Source organism: Durio zibethinus, chromosome 11 (genome assembly GCF_047325235.1).
Source record: "Durio zibethinus cultivar Kanyao isolate XHJ-2024 chromosome 11, ASM4732523v1, whole genome shotgun sequence".
NCBI classification, from domain to species: domain Eukaryota; kingdom Viridiplantae; phylum Streptophyta; class Magnoliopsida; order Malvales; family Malvaceae; genus Durio; species Durio zibethinus.
In genome coordinates this window covers 16,525,443-16,536,505 of record NC_143172.1, presented here as the reverse complement: position 1 = coordinate 16,536,505, position 11,063 = coordinate 16,525,443, and the positions used below count along the sequence as shown (strand labels likewise).

General features: G+C 32.7%; 1 protein-coding gene across 4 annotated transcripts; it reads left to right on the top strand.

Annotated features, from left to right (window-relative positions):
• The first annotated feature begins 313 nt into the window (after positions 1–313).
• Positions 314–11,063, top strand: LOC111289728 (uncharacterized). Of its 4 annotated transcripts, none has more exons than XR_016346413.1 (14): positions 314–664; positions 1,688–1,778; positions 1,944–2,028; positions 2,220–2,304; positions 3,710–3,779; positions 4,614–4,683; positions 6,118–6,163; positions 6,305–6,835; positions 6,938–7,012; positions 8,678–8,747; positions 8,982–9,062; positions 9,206–9,285; positions 9,419–9,561; positions 10,869–11,063. XR_016346413.1 is itself a non-coding variant. In XM_022881001.2 (14 exons), the coding sequence occupies exons 1-14, from the start codon at positions 549–551 to the stop codon at positions 9,495–9,497; spliced, it is 1,404 nt and encodes a 467-aa protein (XP_022736736.2). In that variant the 5' UTR covers positions 314–548; the 3' UTR covers positions 9,498–9,840. The 4 variants fall into 4 exon arrangements, 3 of the variants coding, with proteins under 3 accessions (XP_022736736.2, XP_022736733.2, XP_089624228.1); XM_022881001.2 differs by lacking the exon at positions 10,869–11,063 and having other exon boundaries at positions 6,305–6,554; positions 6,630–6,835; positions 9,419–9,840; XM_022880998.2 differs by lacking the exon at positions 10,869–11,063 and having other exon boundaries at positions 9,419–9,840.

The following is an 11,063-nucleotide window of genomic DNA, read 5'->3' as shown; positions in this document are numbered from 1 at the left end:
ATTAATTAATTTCTTGTAAAATTGTTAATAAATAATATTGCATTGGTAGGGGCAAAATGGTAATATACTGAAAGCAGGAGAAAAAATCTTCTAAATACTGGTGGTTATAAATATTAATTAAAAATTTAAAATTTAAAATTGAAATGAAACAAAGTCCAGCTGGAAAGCTGGAGAAGTAGTCAAATATTAAAAAAATAGAAAATAAAAAAGCAAGGCATTGGCACGTTGCGTTGGCGTGCAAGCCAAGCTAAAAAAAAAAAAAAACCCGAGGAAAGAACGATAAATTTTAGTGAGTAAATGCGTTTTGTTTTTTACTCATTAATCGGAAGAAGAAAAATGAAAAAAAGAAAATAAATGTAGAATGGGTTATTGGCGCCCACTGAAATCTCCAAAGAAAACTCTTTCCCTTTTCCCTTTCAACAGAAGATTCTGATAATTGCTTAAAAATCGGAACAGAATCTACAGAAACCAAATAATAATAATAATAAGGCTCTCTCTCTTTTTCTGTTTCTGAGTATGAGTTAAAGTTATTGCTTTGGAAGAAGAAGATGAGTTTGAGAAGAGTGTTGAAGTCGGCGCAGTCTTTGGCAGCGCATAGCCTGCTTTTCTGTTTCACGCTTTTGCTCCTTCTTAAGCTGGATCATGTCGTTTCTTACTCTTGGTGGTCAGTTCTTTTATATCTCTTTTTTCTTATATAAATTTGTTTCTTCTTACATGTTTTCGTTTCAATTTGATTTTGGTTGAATTAGCTTCTCAAATTCATCGTTTTTTCTTCTTTTTTTTTTTTTTTAAACAACTTAAGGTCCTTCTCACGAACACGGTATTATTATTATTATTATTTATAAATTTTTGGTTCTGTGTGGATTAATAGAAGTTTTAATGATTATTTAGAAACAATCTCTGTTGCTGAAAAAAAAGCTTTATCTTTTTCCGTTTTAATTTAATGTTTTTAGGAGAGAATAAAGTTTTGCTTGCAAAGTTTGTTCCTTGTAGAAGTTGAGTAGAAAAAGGAAAGAATTATGGCCAAAGATGTTTCTTTTTGGCGACTTAAAATCGATGGATTTGTGCTATAGTTTTTGATAAATGAATGATTTTGTAATCAATATAAAACGAGAAGAATATAAAGTTTGCTTTTTCAATCTGTAATTGGGTGCGTTTTGATGGATATTGTTATGTTATTAGAGATGAAATTAATACCAAACCTTTAACATAAATCAAAGGTGCAAAAGGGTTCATGTTGAAAAACAAAGCTATAAAACTTGGAAACCAATGCCGGAAAAGTCACTTGAAACTGTTCCAGGGTAGTTTGTCATTGGAGTTGCTAGGCACAGTTACAGTGCATTTGCCAAAGGAAACTTGCGGTTTTTTCTCTAATTCTTTTTATCTTTCATTTCTTTCCTCTTTTTAATGTTTTGGATCTATTCTGCATTACCAATGCTCTTAAAGAGCAAAGAGCTAAAATTTTTATGAGTGAAGTAGATTTATTTTCTTCAAGTTGTGGTTGTTTCGAAGGAAGGGTAACATAAATTGCTTGAATATGCAGATTTATGTGCTGTAGTTTTTGATTTAAACGCCAATAAATGTGACATCCCTGTAACCCTGGGCATATGGATTTTTGTCTTTTAGTATTGAATCCATTCATTGATTTTAGGTTTTAATTGCTTTATTTAATGGCTTTTGATTGCAGGACAATATTTTTCCCACTTTGGATGTTTCATGGAGTTGTTGCACGTGGAAGATTTTCCTTACCTGCTCCATCTGTCCCTCATCATCGTCAAGTATGTCTGATTGTCTGTCTGTTAGTATGACCCTCATTTTACTTGATTTATGCTTTGACTAACTAAAACATAAATTCTCTATTTGGAGTTTTCTGGTTGTGAATGTTTCAAATTCGTAATCAAGTTTTATGACCATAATTATTGAGGCTTTTATTGCTTGGACAGTGGGCACCATGTCATGCCATTGTTGCGACACCACTATTAATTGCATTTGAGCTGCTTCTTTGTATATATCTTGAGAGTGTAAATGGTATAGAGCCAGCACTTTATTTTCCTTTTTTTCATGTTAGTTCTTTCATCTCTTCATTAGTTACTTCAATGATCAACATTTCAAATTTAAAATTTTTAGTCATAGGTGAAGTAAAACAGTAAACTGTTACAGTGTTTACATTGTTCTTTGATGGGGCATGTTCATGAACTATATTAATTCTTTTGTTACAGTTCATGGTTTTGCTGCTGTAAACTTGAAGATTGTGTTTCTTCCACTGTTGGCGTTTGAAATAATTGTTCTAATTGACAATTTCAGGTACTTTAATGTAGATGGCTTATATTAAACTTTTCATTTATAGTGTGTTAAAATCATGTCCTTTGCTTACTTAACTGAACATTATTGCTTGTTAACTCTTTCTTATGCATTTTCTTATTGTTATTGTGGAACTATATAAGGCTTTCCAAGGTACCAATCTGTAACTTTGGAATGTGTCTGTCCTCATCAAGGGTTGATTTGGGCATAATTTAGGATTCAGCCAATATGTGGTTTCATTCATCGAGAAACAATGTTAATGCATTCTCCATGTTATTTGACTTGTTTATTTTAAAACTTGATTGCATGTTAGGAAAGGAAGACGTCCACGTTTTTGTTGTATTATTATACTATTTGGTTTTATTCAGGGATCAATAACAAATATAGAAGGCTGAGAAGGCTAGCATTATAGGCAAATATCAACATTCGCCTTTATGTGATTGTGTATTATAATCATGGGAATACGCTTTTAGAATGCTGTGTCATGCCCCTCCTCTTAATTGCATTAGCTCAATTTGTCAGTAACATTGGCAAAAAGCCTTAGGCAGGATGGTAACTTCTAATGCAAACTTTTCAAAGTAAAGAAAAGAAACTTTTGCATTAGCTAAATAGTCAGTAGCTTCCAAAAGTAAAATGCCTTAGGCAAGATGGCGACTTTTAATGTAAACTTTTCAAAGTAAAGAAAACAAACTATAGCTTTAAGTATGTAAACTTGTCTTAGACAAAAAAAAATATTTTCTTCATTTATAAGTAACATCTGATGAACTTTATGTTGTTAGTCAGCTAGAGATTATGATAGCCAAGCCAGAAATTAGCTAGTAATAGTGATGAATGGTTGATAATTTCCTGAAAGAAATATAAGGAAGAAGATTAACCATCGACTGTTTATATTAGGCATCTCAGCTTTGATCATTCTTTGTCATTACCTGGTTTTACCTGTAAGGACCAAAAATTTTAACATGATATGATCATCAGGGGATGAAGCCTGCTAAACTGAATTGTTTGTGCAGTCCCTGCTAGACTGCGAGCATATTTCAGAGAAAATGCAAAAGCAAGACAACTATAAGTTTCTGGTGGCTTTGTCACTTCTGAATGAATGGATATAGCTAGTTACTTCATATTTTATGGAAATTATTTTGTCTTTTTGGTAGCAAGTGCAAATGGAGTATGTGATGTCTTAGGTATGTGCCTTAGAAGTATATCAGATTTACTTTTCTCCTTCTCTTTGTTATGCTTCTTACTTCAGTGCTTTAGACTAGAAATTTGGATTAGGATAAATTATCTTCAGCATTAAATGATTGAAATTAAAAAAAAATTTTTCCTGTCCTTCCCTATTTTCCTAGTAATTTAATTTTCTCTGCATGTTCTAAGCAATTATCGCAGTTATTGATGTCATTTTCTTCTTCAGGATGTGCAGGGCTCTGATGCCAGGAGATGATGAAAGCATTAGTGATGAAGCAATATGGGAGACACTACCTGTAAGTTCTACTGAACTTGGCAATTTGATGGTCCAGTTTTTTTGGTGTTCTTTTACTGAATTACATATTAACTATTCTAAGAGAATTCAGATTCAAAAAATGAAGATTATCTTCAAGTATTTGACTTTTTTGGGTTTTATTTGAACCTTAAGCACTTTCAACCTATCCATAACATTTGGATTTAAGCTTTTTCATGGAAGAAAATAGATTGCACTGTTATTCTTTTTTTTTTCTTGTTTTTATTAATATATATCAAGCAAGCAATCAAGAAAAACTGTAAAGGCTCTTCACGAGTATGTGAATTAGTGTAAGATTGGAACTTGTAACACTTTAGTGCCTTTACTGTTTTTTGTTCTTCACTTATTGAAAAAAGAAAGAACTAAGACATGAGTTTTTTAATGTGTGGATGCTATGTTATGTTTATGTTTATGTATCACTGCAAACATCTTGAACATTTTTGAGAAAGGCTAAAATACTAAAATGGCCATTGTACTTTTTCAAATTTCCTAGATAAGCCCTTATCCTTTTATTGTACCCAATTAAGCCCTCAAAGTACTATTTCTTTTTAACGAAACCCCTATTTTCTAACACATTTTACTGCTTTTCATGCAAAAAATGGCTTAATTAAACAAAAACAATACTTTAAGGTCTCAATTAGGTACAATAGAAGGATAAGGGTTTATTTGAGAAATTTGAGAAAGTATAGGAGCTTTTTTAGTATTATAGCCTTTGAGAAGCTTGATTCTTGTAATAAAATATTTTCTGTTATTGGGATGTAAACCTGGCAAGTAATATAAAATTGACTGTTAATGAGCTGCTATTTATGATTTGTAGCACTTCTGGGTTGCAATTTCTATGGTCTTCTTTGTTGCTGCTACAGTCTTCACCCTTCTGAAGTTATGTGGTAATTTCTTTACTCAACTAACTTTAATACAATTATGAGGAGTTGCACACAGGGCTTATTATTCTTGTCTACATAAGTTTTATATTCTAGTTCTTGATCCAGTTATCTATATCATTCTAGAAAAAAAAAAAAAAAAAACATATCACTTTTGTATAGGTAAAGTGACAAATTACTTGGTACCATTTTCTGATACTTTGAAGGTATAAGGATTGCTGAAGTTTATGTGGCTCATGACTGCTACCGGATAAACTGGAGTGAACTGTGTTTGTAACTTTCTATAAAAGAGAAAAAAAAAAAAAAAGAACAGTTTACTCCTGTTGTTTTCAGAAGCTTGAATGTTTGTACTCTTCTTAGATTGGATAAATTATTCTTGCTTGAGACCAAATTAAATTCTCAATCGTGCAAGGCATTTTGATATAGGAGATCATTAGTGTGTTTTGCGGTTCCGGAAGTGGTTAATTTGATACCTTCTTGAAGAGCTGGTTTGCTTTGTTGTCACCTTAGGAGTCATTTAGTTTTTGAAGTCTCTTTCTCTGCGTTAGTGTCACTGGCTATTCCTTAGCACTTTATTTGATTATCTGTCTATTTGTGCATAAGCAGATTAAGGAATAATGATTTTGTATTATAAATGTCTTAATTGGCAGTACTTACTATAATAGTTTAACCATTTAGAGGGACCTCTTAAGCACATCACAATCCCTAGATATCCTATTAATGTAGAGTTGCCATGGGTTGTTGGCTTTGTATTCTATCAATAAAATGATAAAGCCCACCTCCTTTATAGAATGGTGTTCTTCCTTGCATACCAATCCTTGATTTGCAATTGTTTTCTTATTGAAACATTTCTCTAGCCACAACTGCTGTCTCTTTAATCTTCAAAAACTTTGTGAAGTCTTGGTTTTTATGAGAGAGAAGGGAAGGGGGGGGGGGGGGAGGGGAAGATGGTCCTAAAGGAAAAAAGAAATAGAATGTATTGCTTTAAATAAAGTGGTGCAAACAAAGGGATTCATGTAGGGCATCCTGTTTTCTTGGGGCAAAGGCATATTTGAGCATGTTTGTGGTTGGTATAATTCAAAGTCATGTTGTAATATCTTAACGTTTACATATTATCCTTCTTTTATCACTCACATGTATGTGTGCTCGTTCATGCATGCATTTGTGCTTCCATGTTTCCATGCTCACAGAATCTGGAAAGTTGGGTCCCAGAATTGTAGCTCAGAATGTGCATCGCTTCTTAAGCACCAAAATTAGATTAATCTAACTGCATAGGTGCTTTGGTTCTTTTTGTTTCTTTTATCAGATTTTTTTTGGTTAATGATCCTTGTATTTTGATTTTGCAGCACTTTTTGTGGCCATAAATTGATTGATCTAACTTTATTTTTTGGTTAAGATTTCATTGTTTGTGACCATTGTTTTCCTCTACAAATATTGCAGGTAATGTTGGTGCTCTTGGCTGGTGGGATTTATTCATAAATTTTGGGTAAAGCTTTGTTGCTTTTAATTTCATTGATGTGTTTTTTAGTATTATTTACCAGTGGTTCCTGGAAATAGCACCATGATAGCCTGCTTGAGTTGAGTGACTAGAAAAAGGTGATGAATGCTAACCTATTTTTTCATGCAGTATTGCTGAGAGCTTTGCTTTTCTTGTTTGTACAAAGTGGTCTAATCCCGTAATTCATAGAAATTCCCCTGCAATAGAAGCTGGTCCATCTACCACAGCTATCAGATATCTTGACTGGAACAGTGGCTTAGTAGTTACACCAGATGAAGACCAGCATCAGGATACAGTGTGTGGCCTGCAAGAAATTGGTGGTCACATCATGAAAATTCCTATAATCGGTTTCCAAGTCCTCCTCTGCATGCATTTAGAGGTTTGTGTATCATTGGTGGTCTTGTCTATGATTGGGGTATGTTGTCAACAAATCTATGATTGTTTCAAATTTCAGGGAACACCTCCTGATGCTAGATATATACCGCTTCCAATTTTGTTCTGTCCTCTTTTCCTACTGCAAGGTGCTGGTGTGCTGTTTGCTGCATCAAGGTTACTAGAGAAAATTGTACTTTTACTACGGAGTGGGGCTGGCACAGGGTTATACTTCAGATTTTCGTCTAGAGCCCATGATTGCATGGGATTCTTGCACCATGGTTCTAGGTACTGACTATTTAGTTTCTAAATAGGCTGAAAATTTTATTAGGCTAGATTGTGCAGTTCATGAATTGACACAACTGATTCTGTGTCTGTCTGTAAAATCAGGTTATTGGGTTGGTGGTCAATTGATGAAGGAAGCAGAGAGGAACAGGCACGACTTTACTATGATGGGGCCTCTGGGTTAGTATAATTTTAGCTTCTTTCTCCCTTTTATAGATGCACAAATTGTATGTGGGTTTTCTTTTTGCTTGCTTTTTGTTCACCACAAATCTCTAATTGGCACGTGCCTGGCTATGTTTGAAAAAAAAAGTGAATTATGTTTCATAATATTGAAGGTGAAAATGACGAGACAATAGTAGTAATTAAGAAAATTAAGAAAAAACTACTTTAATTTATTACTACTATTTTAAGAGATTGTATTGATGTGAACTGTTTTTAATGCCAAAAGAAAATAAAAATATCACAAAAAATAAGTATGGAGCACAGAAGATGTAAGATTTTAGGTGTTCAAAAAAAGGAAAGAAGATAAAAGTTTTGAGACATCTCTTAAAGGAAAGATGGGTGGGCGAAATTGGATAGGAGTAATGGCTCAGTGAATAGTTGTCATATCACTTGTCAATATTTTATTTTACTACATGCAACTTAGAATGTTATTACCCAAATGATTTATGAAGCAGGCATTGTGGGGTAATACATGGCTGTTGGTAAATGTAGTTGGGTTAAAACTTTTATCAACTTATATCCAAACTATTTATGGCTACTTGAAGGGGTTATCCACTTATCAGCCCATTTTAACAGAGGTGAAACAGGTGGGTAGGACTTCAGAGTGTTTTTTGGTTTAGTTTGAGCTTTTGAACACATTGAATAAGATTGAACTGTTTAGTTCAAATTTAGAAATTGAACCATATAGAATATAATAACATTATAGATGAAATTGAATTTTCTCAGTTTGCTTATTCAGGTTTTGGGTTTTTGAAAGGCCTTTAAATTTGTGATGACTTTTTTTTCCCTGGGCCAAGTTTTAATAATAACATTTTAAAATCTTATTAAGGATAAAGAATGAATTCAAGTTAGTAATAACTTAAATTCTTTGATTTGGACTAATCTGGGATTTTCATAACAAAACTTGAAATCAAATAAAATTGATTATAACCAAATTGACTAGTTTTGGTTATTTGTGGCTTTTATAATATCTTTAAATTTGTGTTTGACATTTTTTTGGGTCATTATCTATTTGGACTTGGTAAATAATTTTAAATTTTATCAAAATAGAATAAGCATTTAAATTGGTGATCAATTCAGTTGAGTTTGAACTAATTTGGGTTTCAATATCGATTTGTGAAGTCGAATCAAAGCCTGCGGTCTTTATGACATTGTTGAACCCTATTGAATAACAACTGCACTGAAATCATGGTTTTTGGCCTTTTGTTTTTGTTTTTTTTTTCTTTTGGGGGTGGGGGGGCGGGGGGGACAGTTTTAGTTTGACTGAGTTTTTCACCTTGATTGAGGACTCTTAATTAACGCAAAGCAAGAAACTGTTCATTTATTTTTACTTATTTTTATTTATTTTTGGGGCTGTGGAGGTTTTATAACATGTTTATGGTTTAAAGAAACTAAAACTGAAGAAAAGACTGTTAGAGAATGATGTGGATGATGTAATTACATGATGTGGCAAAATTTCTATCACTGGTGTTCATTGATGTTATTTTTTTTTTCCATTTTTAACTGATAATAGATTCTGATTTCTTTTTTGAGTTTACTCTTAACAGTCAGGCTGTTGGATTATTCTTTACACTCTCTCACTACCGTTTTTCCTAACCTTTTTTATTTGAATGCTCCATGCAGGTATAACACCTTCTCTGGTTATCCACCTGAGATAGTTAAGAAAATGCCTAAAAAGGATCTAGCTGAGGAGGTGATTATAGTGCTCCTACCATTCCTTTCTGTTTTTGAGTTGGTTACTGCATCTTTTTTCTTGTACCTGGTAGTTTGTACCGCATTTTCTTACAAGTTTCTCTTCTCTTTCACGTGATATTATGGTTTGTTTTGCTTTTGACATTGTGTCTGTGTGATATACTCGCAATTCCAAGAATTCTAATGACCCTGGTCATGCATGTAAATATAATTTGTATAGTTTGTTTCATCTCAGGTTTGGAGGCTTCAGGCAGCTCTTGGTGAGCAAACAGAAATCACAAAATATAGCCAGCAGGAGTTTGAGAGACTTCAAAATGTAATTTTTCAACTTTATCAATGTGGCTATGTAGTGTGAAATAACTAATTGCCAAACTCTGCATTATGAGCCTAATGAAGCTGGATTGGGACATGTTCTTTTGTGCCTTGCTGACATGTGCGTGTTCTTGATGTAATGTACAGGAGAAAGTGTTATGTAGGGTTTGCTTTGAGAGAGAGATTAGTGTGGTTTTGCTCCCCTGTAGGCATCGTATTCTTTGCAGGTATAATATGGTCATTCTCTTGATGTGATTGCATTTTCAGACATGTCCAAATGACGTTCAATCTTTTTGCTCTTAATTTTCATATTTTCTTTTATTCTTTGGTGTTTTGCTAATCAGTTCCTTTGCTTTGCAGTACCTGCTGTGAGAAGTGTAGAAAATGCCCAATCTGTCGTGTCTCCATTCAGGAACGCTTACCTGTATATGATGTTTAATTTCTAACTTGGCAACTTTTCTGTAAAAGTGGGATTGCACGGTAAACATCAAATACCTGAACAGGTCAGATATTTTTATTAAGTTTTCACACTAGAGAGTGTTGCTTGTTTGAATTGACATGAGCTAGTATGGATATACAGAGAATGCACTTGCTATAATAACAAGAAGATTTTTCCCCCTTATTTTCTTTTTTAATCCTAGGAAATGTAAATATAGTTTCCTGATAGGAACAATATTCTGACATTGGATTGTAAGGTTTGCTAGCTTGTTGACTGGATTAACAGTGCAGAATGACGTGTTTTGATCCTTTTTTTTTTTGGTAAAACTGTAGAATTAATTCCATTCCCCAGTGTATTCATTTCATTCCTTTTGTTGGTTCTTGCACAAGTAACTTTTTGCTCATAGTTAATCAACAGGTTAGAAATTTTGTTTTAGTAGGCTTATGTATAATAAGCAAGCACCATATAAAAAATACAAATATTAAGAAAAAAGGTTTAACGTAAAATTTAAAATATAGATGTTAGAGAATAATAACCTAAGCATACTTTCTCATTACTATAACTAAATATTGTTATGATGACTGTGTGTTAGTGTTTCACAATCATCATTATTAAGTTACAATATGAATATATACTGAATGACCTCATTGCTGATTGATATAATCAAGCAAATATTTCTTTTCTCAACATATGTAACTAGACAACAATTTAGCCATTGATTAACCATTCAGTTATGCAATATGATATTAATAATTAGTTTGGTCGTAAGGAAGACCCTATCTACATTTGTAGTTTCATTTGGTAGAATCAATTTTAATATTAGAAGCAAATAACTCGATGGATAAACAATTGCAAACGTAGAAATTGATTCAGACATATCAAAAAGTAATTCAATCACAAAAATGTTATACTAGAAGTGACCTAACTAAAATTTATTTTGACTACTATCAAATTAACATTTTTATTACCTTAAATTGAATGCATTCGATATATAACCTTGTAAAAGGTATTTCAAAATATGGGAACTTCAAATTTGGCATGGTACTTCAACTGATAGAAAACTTTTAGCATTATTTAATTGGAGAACCAAGAGAGTTTGAGGGAGAGTTTGAGTAGCGGTAAGAAAGGCAAAGAACAGGCAAAATAGGTAAGCATGGTTGATAGTGCTGTCAATAGGGCAAATGAATGTGCTGATATTGAGCTAGTCATTTTTTCCCAGTGAAGACATTATTAATGTAAAGGTAGGTTCTAAATGGTTAGAATGTGAAGTGATAATGGATTTTACTTCATTCTTTTAATTATTTATTTAATCTTTGATGAAGTCAAAGTCAATCTATTCTTTTAAAACTTGATGCTGTTAATTGATTCCAGGTCAAGTGGCTTGGCCCTACATTGGATGACATTTGGCTTGCTTTAATTGGTTTGGCTCTATCCTACAATAATTTTCTGATGTTGTTGAATATTTAGCTCCAGTAGTATTTGACATTTTTAAGATTTATATTATCAACACAAAATTCTTAAATGATCTACTTACATAACGCAACATCGACAACAATTCACTTGAAA

Coding starts and splice junctions, on each gene's coding strand:
- LOC111289728 (XM_022880998.2), top strand. CDS start 549: ATGAGTTTGAGAAGAGTGTTGAAGTCGGCGCAGTCTTTGGCAGCGCAT. Junction 9,063..9,205: donor AGTTTGAGAGACTTCAAAAT/GTAATTTTTCAA, acceptor TGTAATGTACAG/GAGAAAGTGTTATGTAGGGT. Junction 9,286..9,418: donor AGGCATCGTATTCTTTGCAG/GTATAATATGGT, acceptor TTTGCTTTGCAG/TACCTGCTGTGAGAAGTGTA.